This window comes from Fusarium oxysporum, chromosome V, assembly GCF_013085055.1.
Source record: "Fusarium oxysporum Fo47 chromosome V, complete sequence".
In the NCBI taxonomy this organism is placed as follows: Eukaryota; Fungi; Ascomycota; class Sordariomycetes; order Hypocreales; family Nectriaceae; genus Fusarium; species Fusarium oxysporum.
The window spans coordinates 2,184,387-2,200,709 of NC_072844.1; the positions used below are offsets into that span (position 1 = coordinate 2,184,387).

The following is a 16,323-nucleotide window of genomic DNA, read 5'->3' on the forward strand; positions in this document are numbered from 1 at the left end:
GAATGGGGTATGGGAGGAACTCGTTCTTACTGTTTCCATCTGTTGACAGTATATATGACCTTACTACTTACGTGTTGTGTCATAAGGTGCTCACTAGTGGCCCTAGATTCACGATGGAAATGATGAGGGCCATATGGCTCATAAGAAAAGTAAGGAATGCCATCGTGACTATTCGCACTCTGTAGTTATCGTGCAATCAAAAATCCTGGCGCAATAATGAACTGGCTGTTGTTTATTGGTATTTAAACCTACCTAAGCCCCATTGATACCCATGTCAAGCTGGATTATAACCATGGGTGAGACACCATTTGAGTATAAGCCAACGTTGGCATATACTTGCTATGACAACTTACAGGGTTGTTTGATTGATGTTGATATTCTATAATAGCATGATCACGGCTCTCCGGAATCGTGGTAGGGGCCTGCTTTTATATGAGCAGAAAATTCGTAAACAAACGGAAATTACAGTGTTCTTGAACTCATGGGACGTTGCTTATCAGCCTACATCCAGTTACTCACTATTCATATGAGGACATGAGGCAGGGCGCAGGTCGTGTAACGCATAATTCTTCAAACTAATATGGTTTGTGCACAATACGACTTTTGGCTGTTTGAAGCATAAGGCAACGTGAGTCGTCGTCTGGTGAGAATTGGATTTCCACACGGTGCGTGTATGAGCCAACGATTCGAGGCAAATAATTGACGGCGGATGTTTTGAGTACGATAACGGATAACTACCCTGCCTTATTAGTTCACCAGAGTTTAAATAAACGAGAACCCCAGTCAACGCCAACGCCATTGCCAACACCAAGATCACATCACATCACATTCTCCCCGCTCTCACACTTTTTTTTCTCAAACAAAAAAGAAGGGTCTATGGTTGCGCCTAATCACATAATAACCACCAAGCACTGTCTGAGCGAAAATAGCGGTAGCGTAATTCAAATTTGGTCTTTGAGAGGGGAAGCATCTCGATGAGAAAGAAAACATCCAAGGGTACAGACCTCGATAAAACATATATTTTTGAATAACAACGAGGAATATGGTTCATGCTGTGGCCTGAGACATTCAGGCGCAATTGTAAACACAAATAGAGACTTCCACCAAACATACCTATCAGCCATTTGAGAACTCGAACATCGGCTGACTGCAGCTACCTCGATACCTCACAACTGCAAGATGTCAACCTATGACTACCTAGGTATGGTGTATTTGTCGTACTTCGTTCTTTTCCCTCCATTTTCTTTGTTTGTTTATAGCTGAAGCGTTCCTTCGTTGGCGATACCCCAGGTACCTATCTTGGGTATCTTCCTTTGTTCGATCATCTTTCTGCCATGGAAGGCGCGGCTGCCTGCGCTTGCACCTTTCTCATTAGCAGCTTTTCGAGGTTGGGCCGTTGTTGGTGAGGATGCCCCAGGGTTTTTCCGCTTGCCTCCAACCAACAATATTCACACATCCCCCCATCCATCCATCCATCCATCTACCTACCTACGCAGCTACGCACACCCATCCCTCTGATAAGTCTGGTGCTCTTGATATCGGCCTTTCTTCGACCTCAAATTTCTTCCACTGCAGGCTGTGCTGTTGGGTTGATTTTGCTCGTCGAGCTGCGCTGACAACATCGCTGTTTGTCTTGTCTTGTCTTGACTTCACTCACCTCAACCACTTCGCTCTCGATGTTGATTCACGACCCTCGCTGCCTAAATCTTGCGAATTCACTTCGCTGAACCATGATTGACTTTGCGGCACTCTACTTCAAAAAGCGGCGACGTTGAAGCATGATTCTAAGTAGTGTTCCGGGCCCAGGTTTCGAAAGCAGCGACTCTAGATCGTGACCCAGATCTTCATACCAATAGACACCATACATCTGTGAAATGCCACATACCTCAAAGTCGAATCAGTCACGGGCTATCACTTCACCCGATGCTCAACAGATCGCTTCCTCCAACCAAACTGTCAATTTCCTCCTTGGTGGTCGCACTCGCTCATGGATGACAGGGGACCCATCGGCAACAACCAACCCTACTAGACTTGCTCCAGTAGCCTCCAGTAATTCCCGGAAACGGAACAAAAAGAGAAAGGTGTCTGACGCTGCTCCCCCAACCCAGAACGACAATGACATACATCGCGACAATAACCCGACCGAGCAATCATTTGAACAACGACCAAGTGCCGGAGAACCAGCAAGGTATATGATCTACCCCTAACTAAAGACCCCTTCCCATCCTCTCAGGCATGCTGTTTTGCCAAGCAACAGATCCTCGGCTGCGTCTCGTAGCCTTGCATCTCCTTCTAGGATTTGCAGTATCGCCACCAACGTTGACGTTGCTTACATTCACCAACATTTCTGACTCGGTTTGATAGAGCTTCGACCGTCCTACCCTCTCCGGCGCTGACCGACGCACCAAGCCCGAATGTCTCGAATCAAACCGACAGCACTAATCCCGATCCAAGCGCTCACGTAGGCAGCGCAGGGCCTGGGGGGCCAGTCTCTGATAGTAACATGAACCAAAGCGACTCGACACACGTCGCGACTAATACCAACTACCCAAGCTCTACAGCCGCCGTCTCCCTTCAGCCCAAGACTTCTATGCCACAGCAAAACTACGTCTCTCAAGCGACAATTCTACCTACGGCGACCGGTCCTACGTTGGCTAATCAAGCTCCTCAGGCAACAGCCTCGCCGCTTTCCCACATAGAAATACGCCCTCAAAATCTAGGAGCGCCACTAGAAGCGAACTCGAGGCAGCATATAAGACCACCCACTGCTATTGATCATCAAGCAAAGCGCCCTCGGGTCCAAGAAGCAACAAGTTCGGGAAATTCCAGAGACCGAAGTATCTGTCTAAAATGGTACAACTCGATCGAGCACCGCGTGGCGCAAGCTGTCCATGCCGGGCTCCTGAATGAAACAGTTGAAAAACCACGATATAGGATCTTGGCGGAAGCATGCCAGAACGAGGATTTCTTCTACATTGCTTTTCACCAGGCACTTTGTGCTTGGTCCTTAAACAGAGGGCCGATTCATGCGCTCTTCCTTGGATTAGTACAGCCAAACCTGCTGGATGCTGCCTTTGACGTAGCGCAAACCATTCTCAGGAAGAATGAACATATGTCCCATGCACATCTGCAATGGTTTGCCAACTTCCCCAGTACCATCGCCGAGTTCTCAAGGGTTTTCCCCAATACAGAAGCGGCTAGAGACATTTCTGCGTTTCTCATCCAGCTGGCAACAAACTGGCATACGCTCTCACAAAATGTTCAGGCACGAAGGTATCCTTTGCTCGCATCTGAGCTGATATTCATCCTACGCTGCCGAGCCAAAGGTCTACAGTCTATGCTGTTCACCATGAGCCGCAGAAGCCTTGGCGTAAATGACGGTCCTGTAGCAAGTGCGATGAACGTCATTTTTGATCAGGACAGGGAGGACGAAGCTGCATACGAGGCTCGCGGTGAGCCCCCTGAAACCCTCAAACGCGCCAGGGAGGCAATTGCGATGAAATATCGGGACCTTGTTATGTCGGCGGCGCAACGAGCAGCATCCAGTACGTTTCCCCAGAATTCGCTTTCTATTTTGACAAACTACTCACTCTTGCGGCCAAAAGATGCAGGCTCGAGTGCTCATATAGTTGCACAACGTGGACATCAATCGCTACCACCTACAACAACTAACCTATCTTATCCCGTGCATACCGCATCGGCTTCATCTCCTTCTCTCCCCTCGCATTACGATGCATTCGCTGTTAGGCCTTCAGTAGGCGACCCAAGGGTGGTAAGCCCGGGGTCTGTGAATAACCACTCGCCTTCGACAGGCAATAGTGTCAGCGGGATTCAGGGCCCGCGACGACCGAATCACCTTCACATCCAAATCGATACTGCAACATCGTCGCCTCATTTTGTCACTGCCTACCAGTCTCCCCAGTTATCACAGCATCCATTACCCAGGTCGTCAAGCGCTGGGTCGCTCCCCATACAACCAAACCGCGGATCTCCAGTTACGACTAACACTCCTGTAATTCCATCGAATGGCCCATCACGAACAGCTATTTTACCGCCAAATAATCCTCTATTACAACGACGAGCAGCCTCGTTTGCGCATCCATCCCAGACGCTTCCTAGCCCTTACGGGACATACACCGAAAACCAAGCACCGCACCACCAGCTGGCAGGAACGCCGCAAGTCTCGAGTCCAGTTTCACAGATAAACCCTCATCATCATGGCCAGCCTATGCAGTCCCCACAGTTTCAAACGGCATACAATCAGTTAAACCCGCCTCGTAGGGCATCTACGTCGCAGTATAATATGATGTCAGCCCCGTCAGCTCATGTTTATTCCGCTCAGCCGATTGGGCCACGAAATCCAGCATACCAAGTACCAGTTGCTAGCTATCCGTATTCACTGGCTGGGCCCGTTCAGCAAATACCGGAAGCCGACTATCCAGCTAGCCCGTATGGTTATGGCTCACTTCAAGTTGGTTTGCAGCATGTCGGTGTACGCAGTCCCAGGCGCGTTCCCTTGAATCCTGGCAAAATTCGACATTATCAGTTTGTCAGACAGCTAGTATACCAACCCCTAGCCCTTGAGCCTCAAAGGGGACTGCGGTCTCTGTCTTTCAACGTGACAAAAGATCAGATACAAAAGTTAGCAAAGAAAATCGAGGGGATTGGTGTTCCATTTTGCTACTATTCCGAGGGCTGTCGTCGTTACCGGCTGCGTATGATTGTGCAGCCTGAGACACAAGCTGAACCATCTGAGTCAGGTTGGGTGATGTCTGCAACATGCTGGCCTAGCCATATTTTTTTTGACCTGAATTCGAAGTCCCTTGAGCTGCGACGAAAACAACATTTTCATAAAGATCAACCGCTGGAGTTGACAGATTTCTTAGTTGAGGGCGAGAACAAGATGACCATCAGCTATCCTGTTGTTGAACAGAATTCCAAGCCGGGATATAAGCATTTCATGGCGATTGAGATAGTGGAGACAATGAGCCATGGGGCGATTACCGACCTTATACACTCACGACACCTCCCAGCAGAGGAAACGAGGTACAAGATAATATGTCGCTTACGTCCCTCGGATTCAGACGACATCATCGTCCAGGATGAGACTCTGCCAATCTCCTTGGCAGACCCTTTCAGTAAACAGAGGGTTGCGGTTCCAGTCAGGGGCAGTCAATGCAAGCACTTGGAATGTTTTGATTTAGAAACGTTTTTGGGGACCAGAAGCGGAAAAGAGCCACAAAAAGGAGGCGGCCCGCAGCAACAGGGGGAAGAACCTTCGTTGGTGGACAGATGGGGTTGTCCAATATGTGGACTCGATGCACGTCCTATCAGTCTCTTGGTGGATGATTATCTCGTGACAGTTAGGCGCTCGCTGATCAGCAATGGCGACACTCGGACAAGAAACATCAAAGTGGCTCCTGATGGTACGTGGTCTGCAGTATGGGAGCCGGAGGAGTCTGATGACGATTCACCGGCACCACAACCTAAAGGTTCGGTTAATGGGCATGCTAGTAGGCAACCAAGGCCACCCCCGACACCAGTCATCGACATATCGGATGATGAATAGAGTCTTGGGGGGGGGGGGGGGGGGGGGGGGGGGTTCTTGGTGGGAAAGGGGTGTTTTGGGATTTTCGTTTCCGTGCGTGGCGTTCTGGAAACGAGTGATATCAGCATCTTAGCAAGATTGCTTTTTGAAAATAGATACCTTTTTTTTTGGGTTGGGTTGGGTAGGGTCTGGCCGCAAAAATCCAGAGCTGGCTGGTTAAGGGAGGGCACTCATCGACAAAGACGAGAGGCGCGCTTATTGCTCATTATATATATATATATATATATATATATGTCCGTGTATTCAAGCGCTTCGTATATCGAGCATAAATTTCATTCGTCGCCATTCTTCCCTAACAGGAACGATGATATGTGACTTCGTGAAAATGGTTACCTCTACCTTTAACTACTTAGGTACCTAGGTCACCAACTGATAGCATATAAAGTATGAGTACTAAATCCCGCCGGAGCATTTTCGGGCTAATCTTTATCCCGGTTGCGCCACTGTTATGGTAGACGGCTTCTGTGAACAACGAGCGACGCTGACGTGAATCTTGGGATTATAAGTTTACCTGGAGCTACTCGAACTCAATTGCTATTCATTAATGTCACCATGGTCGGTAGAAATCCCAGTCCACCCCGCCGACAACGAGCATGCGCTCCTTGCGCAAGAGTCAGAGCAAAATGTCACTTCCGGGAAGGGAATCTGGAGAAGCATATTTGCGATAGGTACTATGTCTCTTAGTCCATCTATGATCCTGTAATAGTAACAGAGTAAGGTGTGAGACTATGAAGAAGGACTGTTTCCCACAGAATACTAGAAGTCTGAGAAGACCTCGCAGAATTAACCACGGTAACGGGTATGATGAATGCGAACTTATATGAAACGTAAAGCTGATTACCATGAACATTACAACTTCCGAAGAGCAAGAACAAGTCATTACTATGGGCACAAATAGTTCGCCAGAGTTTACTATTTTAAGTCATAGGAACCGGGCACAGCAGCCAGGCCGAGACAGCAATAACAACCAGAAAGAACTGGGATATGACAACTCTGCCAGGAATCCAACCCAGACAAACGCAAGTTCAGATAGGGGCACTTCACAGCCTCCATTTGGGCTATCATGGCCACAGGCAGCTCAAGTTCTTAGCCTCTTCCACGAAGGATTCGCCTCCCAATTCCCCTTCGTGGCAGTCGGGAGTCATCACACTGCAGAATCACTGCACAAAGACAGTCCATTTCTATTTCGTGCTATAATGATTGCCGCTGCACCATTATCTGAAGCTGGGGTGGCCAAGGCGAGACGCAACATACTCGCATATCTGAGCTTTAGGGTAATGGTCGAAGAAGACAAGACCTTGGACATACTACAGGGTGTACTGGTGATTATTGCTTGGTAGGTTCATACAATGGTGGTGGAATTCATGCTGATGATTCATAGGGCGCACAGGTGTCACATCGACAATAGTCAGGTCACCAATCTGGCGTATCTTGCTCTTGGCTATGCACATAACTTGGGTGTTACACAAGACATGTTGTCAGCTCAAACAACCAGCGCAGCAACATCTGACAAAGCACAAATGACAAATTTGTTGGCGGCAATACGAGCTCTTCTCGGACTTTATTGCGTTCTCTCAATGTGAGTCTATCAATAACCCTTGTTTCTTATCTAACAAAGTCTTCCAGTATGTCAACGAGACAATCACGTCGAAATCCTCTCGACGTACCCTACGTGGAGTCCTATCTCAAGATTGTCTCCCAAGCTCAAGCAACACCATCTGATCCTTCAATAGAGTATATCGTTCGGTTCGTTCAGATGGGTGAGAGACTTTCAAGAAGCTTTGGCGAGCCACATGAGCGTACGCTGTTAAGCCCATATGCTGTGCTTCTCGAAGGAACTGGAAGTCGTTTCCGCAATGACCTGAGTCGTCTAGCAGAGTCAGTCCCCAATGGCAATGTTGAAACATACAGCCAGACGTTTGAGCTCTACCGTTTGTATCTCTTAGTGCGTCTCTTTGAGCCAGCAATTATCGTGGCATGCCACCCTGATGAGGGTGTTCCTCAGTTCGTCTATCTTTTGACATGCTTACGCAACTGTCTTCAGGCACTGCAGTCTTTTTTCGACCTTCTTCTTGACTCGCCCGTTGGTCTGCTATTGCGTCGTTCAATACTTACCTACGACCAAATTCTCTATGTCATGTTACAAGCTGCAAAGCTACTTCTAGTTGAGATTCCTGACTGGGATACTCGGTCTGTTCGACAGACGCTGGATCTCACCAATGTACTAGATCAGATGGTATCACGTTATGAAGAAGCAGAACGATTGCGCAGGGCAGCGGTGGAACAATTCGTCTTTTCAGCACTCGAGGAAGAATCCACGAATGAGATGACTAGTACATCAAAACTGGTAAAGGAAATACGTTGGCTAAAATACTGGCTCGAGTCCAGATTTCAGGGGTCATCGGGAGAAGTTGAGGAAGATACATACCAGGGTGCATTGAAACCGTCCTGGTCTCTGGGACTCTTGGAAGAAATGCCATGGAAGATTGGAAACATCTGATTGAATTTTTCGCTGTAGTCACCGTTCTTTACCAAAAGCTAGGGTCTGAAGACGTGCATATGAACTCATTAATGCATGAACGAGGGGCGGTTGAAATGAATGTTCGCAATTGCAGGGTATCATAGTTAATCTCAGGAAAAATAAAATAAAGACACCACCATAACTCCTAGAAAATGCCAAAATCGTCGCCCATATCTTACAATCGTGACAAAATGTCCCGTAACACCACGACCCTATCACTCATCGTCATTAGAGAAAGAAATCTCAGATTTGTCAATATAATAGCCCTCGAGAGTATCTTCTCCAGAGATCTCGGACTGCTCATCACTTGACCATGCAAAGCTATCTCCTTCTTCGGACAGCTCAGATTCTTCGACATCATCATCAAAAAGCCCCTTGATGAGCAAGTCCCAACAATCAGGATCAGCCATGTCAAGGCCCTCAATTCTAACACGCCACTTATCCAGGATATTGCCCTCTTCATCATATGGCTCTCGTCTCATCCAGCCAGTCCATAGAGCAATGATCTTTGAGGCAGTCATAGCGTCGACCTGGAACCACTCCTTATGGCGAATGTTGCAAGCTGGGCATCCTTTTTCTCGCTTCCTTTGGTTCCAGAGCTGAGCATGTACAATCTTCTCGACCTTGACGTAGTGCTCGGCCGGAAACTCACCGAGCACTTTCGCCTCGTAGCTGCACTGGTATTTCCATTCTCGCATACGCTTGCTGACATCTTGAGCAAAGCCTATCTTGATATAGGGATGTGCGTCGTGGTAGCTCTCAGAATATGTATAGAGGTAGATGTTGCCTCCATTCTTTGTCTCCTTTTCCTGCAAGGAGCGAAGCAGAAGCTTCTTCATCGCTTTATTGGTCTCTAGGGCCGAGCGGGGACGGGAGAAGTCTTCGAACTCATGTGCGGCTTTGGGGCTTTTAGGGGAAGGTGATTTGGGTAGGAAGAGCTTTGGGGACGGTTTTGTTGGAGTGGAAGGGGGTGACTGAGATCTGCGGCGAGGAGTGGGAGTAGGTTTGAGAGTATTGCTCTTGAGTTGAACCTGTTGTTGCGATGACACAACAGGAGTGGTTGGTGATGCATTGTCTGTTTCTTTCTCGGATTTGAGAGTATCTTCCTTGTCTTCTTTTTTGATAAGCACAACTTCAAGGGGCTTAAGGACTTTCTCCCAGTCGGATAAACGAAGAGGACCATCTTTTCGATGGTAACGCCGACACATGATCAAGTCAGACACTTCTTGGAGTGCGGTCTGAGCAGCAGAAAAGGTTCCATGAATAATTGTTTTCTCCAAGAGACAAGTGATAAGGGCCGAATTGGCTTGACTGATGTCTTTCCGGCAACGAGCATTCTTCTTCGTAAAAGCATGGCATTTCTTCACGTCAGGATCGATGTCGAGTAGCTCACAGAGGGAGGCTGTAGTAGTTGGCCAAGCAATCTTGGAAGTGGTAGGGATCATATTGGACAAGTCCAGGAGTCGAGCTTCGTGTGAACTGGGATCGAGCTGTAAAAAGAAAAGGCTGGTGATGGTTTCTATGCCAACATGAGGCCTGCAGCGCAGGTAGGATTGACGATATATAACTTGGCGAGGATATCTCTAAGCGCCCTTTGGGGGCAGTGTCTGCGAGGAGGGCCTCCAAGGTTTCTACTACTGCACGATGTGTCTGCCTCACAGACCGTGGTCGTGAAAACAGGCCGGGGAGGACTTCAGCTGGGTGGAGTCTGAGTAGAAAGACGTTGGATGATATGATGTTCTTCGTGAGAAGAGTTATGATCTATTGTTTTCCTTTACATAGTTCTTTCCGCCTCTGACAGTCTGATTTACCACCTCACTTACGCACACTCGCTCAATAGCAACGATGTCATTCACTCATGGCAAGAGCATTACTGATATATTGACCTCTGTCTTGGCCCAAACCATTGCTGAAGCTTCGGCGGGCGGTTAATCCAAAGTCTGAGGGATAAAGAGTCAGCGAGTGTGCCATTCCAAGGTATGTTGGTAGATACTAGTTTATGCAGTTGGTTCTACATACCCTTGTCTCGAAACCTCTGCGCCCCCTGCGAGTCGTATCATCAAGGGTCACGAGGCATCCGAGGGCGCCTCGAGTCAAATTCAGTCCTAGCTCTCTCTCTAAAATTGGTGTTTCTCAAATGCGCAATACCATTTATGGGGCATTCTTCAGCGGTACTCAAGATCTCATACCATCACAGCCACGCGGACGGGCCGTTGCGAGTTGTGGGGATAGCTTCCCTAGTATGGCGACACTTCTGCAGAAGCGACCTGGATTGAATCATCAAACCTGTGGTTGGGTTGGAGGAAGTTGATATGGAAGTGAGTTGTAGATTCTCGGGTAGGAATCACGCTTCTCTAATTGAATCATAGCGATTCGAAGTTGTACTACCGAGATATTGGTAGGTGGGTAGGTAGGAGGTAGGAGGTAAGTTAAGACGTGATGAGCCAATCAACGAGACTACTAGGTACTCATATAACTGTAATCGGTCTAACAACACCCCGGTCCTGTCAACCAAGAATATATCTCACGATTGACTCTTAGAAGCACAAAGATAGATCATCAGTTGAATCGGTCGACGTACTTATAACTACCATTGAAATTGTATTAGCTGATACTCCCACAAGTTCACAATTTTGATTACAAACACTCTCGTCATGCCTTCGACCGAAAGTCAATCAGATGCCGCTCAGCGCATGTACACTGAACGAGCAACCAACTACGAGGATTCTTGGCATCCCGACTACAGCAAACGGTTCATGGAACTTGTTCCCATCAAATCCGGCGATCGCGTTCTCGACCTCGCCTGTGGAACTGGCCTGGAGGCTGTCATTGCAGCAAAGCACGTCGGCGATGAAGGGATTGTCATTGGTGTCGACATAACTGAAGCGATGCTCTCGGAAGCAAGCAAGAAACTGGATCACGACGAAACATTGTATCGTCGCATTAAACTTGTTCGACACAGTGTCACTGATTTGACCGGTTGTCCAAATGTAGACAGGGACAGCTTTGATCTCATTCTATGCTCAAATGCCTTTGTTCTGTTTGAGAATCCAGAGGAAGTTGTCGCCCATTGGCGGGGGTATCTCAAGCCAGGCGGCAGAGTTGCCATCGACATCACTCATGAGTATAATCTTCGCTCGGGCCTGCTATTAGAGAAAGTCGCTCGCCGATTGGGCATGCCATTCCCCTCCAACCGAAGCTGGATCAAGTCTAAAGAGTCTTTTAGTGAGATTTTGGAAAGTCGTGGTTTCGTGGTTGAAAAGGTTGAGGCTTTGGAAAAGATTGTTGGACTTGGCTCAACATATTTCGGTCTCGACAAGGCAGATGAGCAGTTTGACTACGTTGTCAATGGCCCTCTGACTGCCTCAATTGTAACGGAAGAATTGAGAGTCAAAGGAAGAGAATATTTCAAGGAAGAGTGGCACAATGCTGCAGTGGATGGCAAGGTTGAGGTATCTGATATTCTCTACGTCTATATCGCCAGGAAGATTTGATATACGAGTGTTCCTGAATATCTTTAAATCTATCTCACATTTTCGCCTTGACTTTCTGAGCCTTTGGTTCAACGGGCATCCTTGGATGATCACCAGCGAGCTTCAACCCAGTCACTCTCTCCAGCTCATCAACAGCCTCGAATGCTCGACCAAGGTTCACCTTGATTGTTTGCAGCCCTTGTCTGCGTGCTTCCTTCAAATTCTCCCCGATGTCATCGAGAAAAGTTACTTCCTCTGCCTTGATACCAACCTCCCAGCTCAAGCTTTTTCCCCGAGCTGAATGAGCATTGGCTTTCGCGAATTCGTTTACTCGGTCGAGAGCAAGCTTATACATGGCCGGATCTGGCTTTCGGATTCCAACATGGGCGGAAGAAATGAAGACATCAAATATCTGCCGCACAGGCTCGTCAAAGAAATGGTCAAGGTGGAGCTTATGGCCAGGCGGAAAGATGACGGTATTACTCAGAGCTGCGAGAATGAATCGCCCATCCTCCTTCAGCTTTTTCAATGCTGGGAACATCCATGGGTCGGGGTTGTTAGAAACCGTCATCATCTCGTTGAAAAGCCATTCTGCATCGACTGAAGGAACTGGAGGGGTTTCCTTTGGGAGACTGGGATTTTTGCTTTGCTCTCGCTTGTAGAAGGTCTCCCATCTAATGGGATCATGAAGGTCTTGACTGAAACCTCTGAAGAATTCTTCATTCATCTCGATTTCTCCTTTTTCCAATCGATGCCAGAAGCCATTGGGGGCAGTCCTGGATATTGAATAGTTGACCCACCCTGGAGGGATCCCCAGGCTTAACTCATAGTCGAGGATTGCTTGGAAAGGGGAAACGACCTGGAGGAGTCAGTAATTATGTATGCGGGATAGATGACTACATGTCTAGAGTCGAGAAGTCCAGAGGATTGAGAAGCAAAGTGCAATTGGCGGTAAACATCATGTCTTGAATCACTTACACAGACACCCCCTATATCGAACAACAGAACTTTGGGCTTAGACTCTGACATTATATCCGATTTGACAGATGGGAAGGGCTGGGCTTGTATAAATGTGACCCCAGAGTGAATATAAGAAACTGAAATATGTAAGAACTCAACCATCTAACTACTACTCGACATATTCTTGCGATCTTCTATCCCAATAAAGACTCCACCGAGGCTTGGGGTATCCGAGGAGCCTCGGCAGATCCCCCATCTAGGTTGGCGTCTGGGGGAAACAAGATAAGATAAGTATCTAGGCACGTGACTGATACTCTCGTCCCCAACCCAGGTCCAAACTGGAGCAAATGAAGCTAAGCGATTTCGGGCGATTAGGGCTATATGAAAATATCCCCCACCATCGAGAATTTACGGCTTATTCCTCTCTCAGCACCAACTTTCCAAACTTCAACACTCAAGTCGTCGTTGAGCAAATACCGTCAAGATGGTAAGTTAAGGCCTATCGCAAGGGAATATCTTCGCCGAAGAACTCCCTTGGTGTTTTTTTCTTTTTCTTTTACGGCAGAAATGCCAATTGCTCTGAAAGAGTCACCGCAAGTTGCTTCGGAAGGAGAAGAGCATCTGAAGCGCAAATTGCTGACTCGGGGATTTTGTGATAGGTTTTCCACAAGTTGGTGAAGAACAGCGCGTACTACAGGTGAGTTTACACTAGGTTTCTCTCCAACTAGAGAAATTGCTGACAATCTCGTAGCCGCTACCAGACCAAGTACAAGCGCCGCCAGCAGGGCAAGACCGATTACTACGCCCGAAAGCGCCTCATCACCCAGGCCAAGAACAAGTACAATGCTCCCAAGTACCGCCTGGTCGTCCGCTTCACCAACAAGGACATCATCTGCCAGATCGTGACCTCTGAGATCTCTGGCGACAAGGTCTTCGTCTCTGCCTACTCGCACGAGCTCAAGGCCTACGGTATCGAGCACGGTCTCACCAACTGGGCCGCCGCTTACGCTACCGGTCTCCTCATCGCCCGCCGTGCCCTCAAGAAGCTTGGCCTCGACGAGGACTTCACTGGTGTCGAGGAGGCTGACGGTGAGTTCAAGCTCACTGAGGCCGCCGAGACCGATGATGGCGAGCGCCGCCCCTTCAAGGTCTTCCTCGATGTTGGTCTGAAGCGAACCTCCACTGGTGCCCGTGTCTTCGGTGCCATGAAGGGCGCCTCTGACGGTGGTATCCTTGTCCCCCACTCCGAGAAGCGATTCCCCGGTTACGACATGGAGACCAAGGAGCTCGATGCTGACACCCTCCGAAACTACATCTTCGGCGGCCACGTCGCTGAGTACATGGAGACCCTCGCCGACGACGATGAGGAGCGATTCCGCAGTCAGTTCCAGAAGTACGTCGACGACGACGTCGAGGCTGAGGGTCTTGAGGACCTCTACACTGAGGCTCACGCCGCCATCCGTGAGGACCCCTTCAAGAAGGCCGAGAGCGATGCCCCCAAGAAGACCAAGGAGGAGTGGAAGGAGATCTCCAAGAAGTACAAGACCAAGAAGCTCACCAAGGAGGAGAAGGAGCAGCGCGTACAGGAGCGTATCCAGGAGCTTCTCCAGCAGGAGTAAAAAGTTGCTTTATCTCATCAGGTCATGGGCATTTGAGGATTGTTAACCTTGGCATTGGGTTTGGAGTTTCGAGGAAAGGAAAGGTCCGTAAACAGGATCACATGAATGAATTACCAAAAAGATACCTTCCAGCCAAATTCCATAGTTGTGGTGAACGGGCATCTCATTACTCCAACTGTTTAATGCTTGCCATGCGTAGTCCTTGTGCTTTATGTGTGCGCGTGTGTGCGAAAATCGAGAGGAACCCTTACCCTTGGCGGGCCTAGCGTGGCAGCTGCAGGATTAGTGTGAGTCTTATTTTCAGGGCTGAATCTTGGCCATGAACCTCAGCACTCCGATCCAGTTGAGAGGGCTCTTGTGGTTATACGACATGGTCAGCACTTGATATGACTGTCAGCAATTGGCGTTATTGCGTATCACTTGGTACCATTGACAGAATTGACAACCGAAGAAGATAATGGAACCCATCCGATTTCCGTATAATAATCTTGTGAAGTTCCGAAGTTAATGTCTAATAGAGTTGATACCGGTAAGCCGTTGGCAGTATTAGGTTCCTTCCGGATATCTCGGATTTCCTATATGTATAATATCGCACTTATTGAGGTATACGGAATTTGATTCTGAAGAAAACTAGACTGACTGACTGACTGCTCGATTGCTCGGAAAAGAGCCCAAATTCAGAGATGTCTGTTCGGAAATGGTCATGATGTGGTAAATACACTAGATCCGGCCATGCTGGCTGAGATTCAATAACAGCGGACTGAGCATTATTTCGAGAGTCATCTCCCCTCCTCGTGAATGGCAAATTTGGGGCCCGCCTTTCGCTCTCGGAGAAGGTCATGATTCCGCGGCCGAGAGCATCATTCAGTCTATTCCAGTCTGTGCGATTAGTGACGATTTTGGTCAATGTGGCGCGTGCTGAGTGTGTGAGAGGGGGTCGGACGTAACGTTATAGAAACTCCCGTCGCAGTTGGTGTCGGATCGGATGGACCCGGTGGGTTCCTCAACTGATGCAATCGAGGGAAATGAAGATCGGATATATCCTACGATGTCAACCCTGCTCTACAGCACAGCAAATGTCTGAAGACGACTGCTGCGTGTGAGGAAAAGGGAGACTGGCACACGATGTCTAAAGGGTTGAGTAAACACTTTCGGCACAGGCCAGGGCATAACTCGGCATCTCTGAATATAATTGCCTTCCCTTTTTTTTTTTTTTTTTTTTTTTGGGACTGATGCCTATTTCTTGACTCCCTTGAAAGATGTTGTGCGACCGAGAACTCTAATGACATCGTTTGCCAAGTAATGGGGGGCCCAGTACTGCAGGAGACTCGAATCTCAGGGCACAACCGACCTGACTAGGTACCTCCTAGGCAATGAAATATGACGCCGGATTTTCGGACTCTGGAACAAAGCTCATCATAACCAATTCTGGTAACGCCTGTTGCAGGAATTGAGTGGTTGTGAGAGAGGGGTGACGTCTTTTGTTTGCTCTTTTGCTCATGATGGGCTGAGCCGAAGGTTGCATGCAATGAACAAGGGTTTATCTTGACCTCGTGCAACGACTATCATGAATCAATCCAATCATTATTCCGCTGAGGATTTATACAGCAGTTGGACCAGAGTATAATACTCAACTTGCTCAGTTAGCTGGCAGGCTCAGAGCCCGCTTACACCCACATGGATCCCTACATCATTGAAATAACCGCGCTCTGCACTGACGTCCATTTTGATACTAAACTTCCGTGCCCGGGTTAGAGGGCCCCGATACAACCGGGGGTACGGTCGGCTCGGTACATGCGGGCGGGTAGGGGAATGAGAGGTAAGGTAAAGGTACATGTACCGATACAAACAAATTACCCTTACGATTGCTTCCTGGGCTGTTGAACTCAATGCCTCCTTTACCCGTTACAAGGCGTGGCGATGAGGCGATGTTCATCTCATTGTATCCCTGAGTGAGACTCGAGATTCAGCTCGAGACAGAGCGCGCTATTCAGCGTCACTTGTATCATAGGACCTCCATGTATTGTGGGCATTACAAATTTCGTCGGACCCTGAATTGCAAGTGACTTGGCTGTCATCCGTAGGCGAAGTAGTCTTGATCAGCAAACAGGGTTCGGGCTTTTGCCTCTTGGTCAGCAGCAT

At 48.3% G+C, this 16,323-nt stretch overlaps 6 protein-coding genes across 6 annotated transcripts; 4 read left to right on the top strand and 2 right to left on the bottom strand.

Moving 5' to 3' along the window:
* Nucleotides 1-1,491: 1,491 nt before the first annotated feature.
* FOBCDRAFT_35623 (uncharacterized protein) lies at nucleotides 1,492-5,576 on the top strand. Its single transcript, XM_059612156.1, has 3 exons — nucleotides 1,492-2,188; nucleotides 2,365-3,545; nucleotides 3,606-5,576. Exons 1-3 carry the CDS (start codon nucleotides 1,875-1,877, stop codon nucleotides 5,567-5,569), a joined length of 3,459 nt encoding a protein of 1,152 aa, XP_059464919.1. The 5' UTR covers nucleotides 1,492-1,874; the 3' UTR covers nucleotides 5,570-5,576.
* A 334-nt stretch (nucleotides 5,577-5,910) lies between these two features.
* Nucleotides 5,911-8,262, top strand: FOBCDRAFT_223487 (uncharacterized protein). The gene is made up of 5 exons (XM_031184161.3): nucleotides 5,911-6,276; nucleotides 6,327-6,407; nucleotides 6,459-6,944; nucleotides 6,990-7,187; nucleotides 7,235-8,262. Exons 1-5 carry the CDS (start codon nucleotides 6,161-6,163, stop codon nucleotides 8,106-8,108), a joined length of 1,755 nt encoding a protein of 584 aa, XP_031039803.3. The 5' UTR covers nucleotides 5,911-6,160; the 3' UTR covers nucleotides 8,109-8,262.
* FOBCDRAFT_182985 (meiotically up-regulated gene 113-domain-containing protein) lies at nucleotides 8,263-9,645 on the bottom strand. Its single transcript, XM_031184162.3, has one exon. It carries the CDS (start codon nucleotides 9,572-9,574, stop codon nucleotides 8,345-8,347), a length of 1,230 nt encoding a protein of 409 aa, XP_031039804.2. The 5' UTR covers nucleotides 9,575-9,645; the 3' UTR covers nucleotides 8,263-8,344.
* Nucleotides 9,646-10,783: 1,138 nt separating this feature from the next.
* Nucleotides 10,784-11,623, top strand: FOBCDRAFT_201696 (S-adenosyl-L-methionine-dependent methyltransferase; the record flags this gene model as incomplete). The annotated part of the gene is made up of 1 exon (XM_054704628.1): nucleotides 10,784-11,623. The coding sequence occupies one exon, from the start codon at nucleotides 10,784-10,786 to the stop codon at nucleotides 11,621-11,623; it is 840 nt and encodes a 279-aa protein (XP_054560603.1).
* FOBCDRAFT_223491 (HAD-like domain-containing protein) lies at nucleotides 11,588-12,851 on the bottom strand. Its single transcript, XM_031184163.3, has 2 exons — nucleotides 12,581-12,851; nucleotides 11,588-12,461 (listed from the first exon to the last, which is right to left on the bottom strand). The coding sequence occupies exons 1-2, from the start codon at nucleotides 12,722-12,724 to the stop codon at nucleotides 11,658-11,660; spliced, it is 948 nt and encodes a 315-aa protein (XP_031039805.2). The 5' UTR covers nucleotides 12,725-12,851; the 3' UTR covers nucleotides 11,588-11,657.
* Nucleotides 12,852-12,963: 112 nt separating this feature from the next.
* Nucleotides 12,964-14,356, top strand: FOBCDRAFT_223494 (uncharacterized protein). The gene is made up of 3 exons (XM_031184167.3): nucleotides 12,964-13,049; nucleotides 13,222-13,259; nucleotides 13,314-14,356. Exons 1-3 carry the CDS (start codon nucleotides 13,047-13,049, stop codon nucleotides 14,179-14,181), a joined length of 909 nt encoding a protein of 302 aa, XP_031039809.1. The 5' UTR covers nucleotides 12,964-13,046; the 3' UTR covers nucleotides 14,182-14,356.
* The last annotated feature ends 1,967 nt before the right edge of the window (nucleotides 14,357-16,323 follow it).

Coding starts and splice junctions, on each gene's coding strand:
- FOBCDRAFT_223494 (XM_031184167.3), top strand. Junction 13,260..13,313: donor AAGAACAGCGCGTACTACAG/GTGAGTTTACAC, acceptor ACAATCTCGTAG/CCGCTACCAGACCAAGTACA.
- FOBCDRAFT_35623 (XM_059612156.1), top strand. CDS start 1,875: ATGCCACATACCTCAAAGTCGAATCAGTCACGGGCTATCACTTCACCC. Junction 2,189..2,364: donor AGTGCCGGAGAACCAGCAAG/GTATATGATCTA, acceptor TCGGTTTGATAG/AGCTTCGACCGTCCTACCCT. Junction 3,546..3,605: donor GGCGCAACGAGCAGCATCCA/GTACGTTTCCCC, acceptor TGCGGCCAAAAG/ATGCAGGCTCGAGTGCTCAT.
- FOBCDRAFT_223491 (XM_031184163.3), bottom strand. CDS start 12,724: ATGGTTGAGTTCTTACATATTTCAGTTTCTTATATTCACTCTGGGGTC. Junction 12,462..12,580: donor TCGATATAGGGGGTGTCTGT/GTAAGTGATTCA, acceptor TGACTCCTCCAG/GTCGTTTCCCCTTTCCAAGC.
- FOBCDRAFT_223487 (XM_031184161.3), top strand. CDS start 6,161: ATGGTCGGTAGAAATCCCAGTCCACCCCGCCGACAACGAGCATGCGCT. Junction 6,408..6,458: donor AGAATTAACCACGGTAACGG/GTATGATGAATG, acceptor TACCATGAACAT/TACAACTTCCGAAGAGCAAG. Junction 6,945..6,989: donor GTACTGGTGATTATTGCTTG/GTAGGTTCATAC, acceptor GATGATTCATAG/GGCGCACAGGTGTCACATCG.
- FOBCDRAFT_182985 (XM_031184162.3), bottom strand. CDS start 9,574: ATGATCCCTACCACTTCCAAGATTGCTTGGCCAACTACTACAGCCTCC.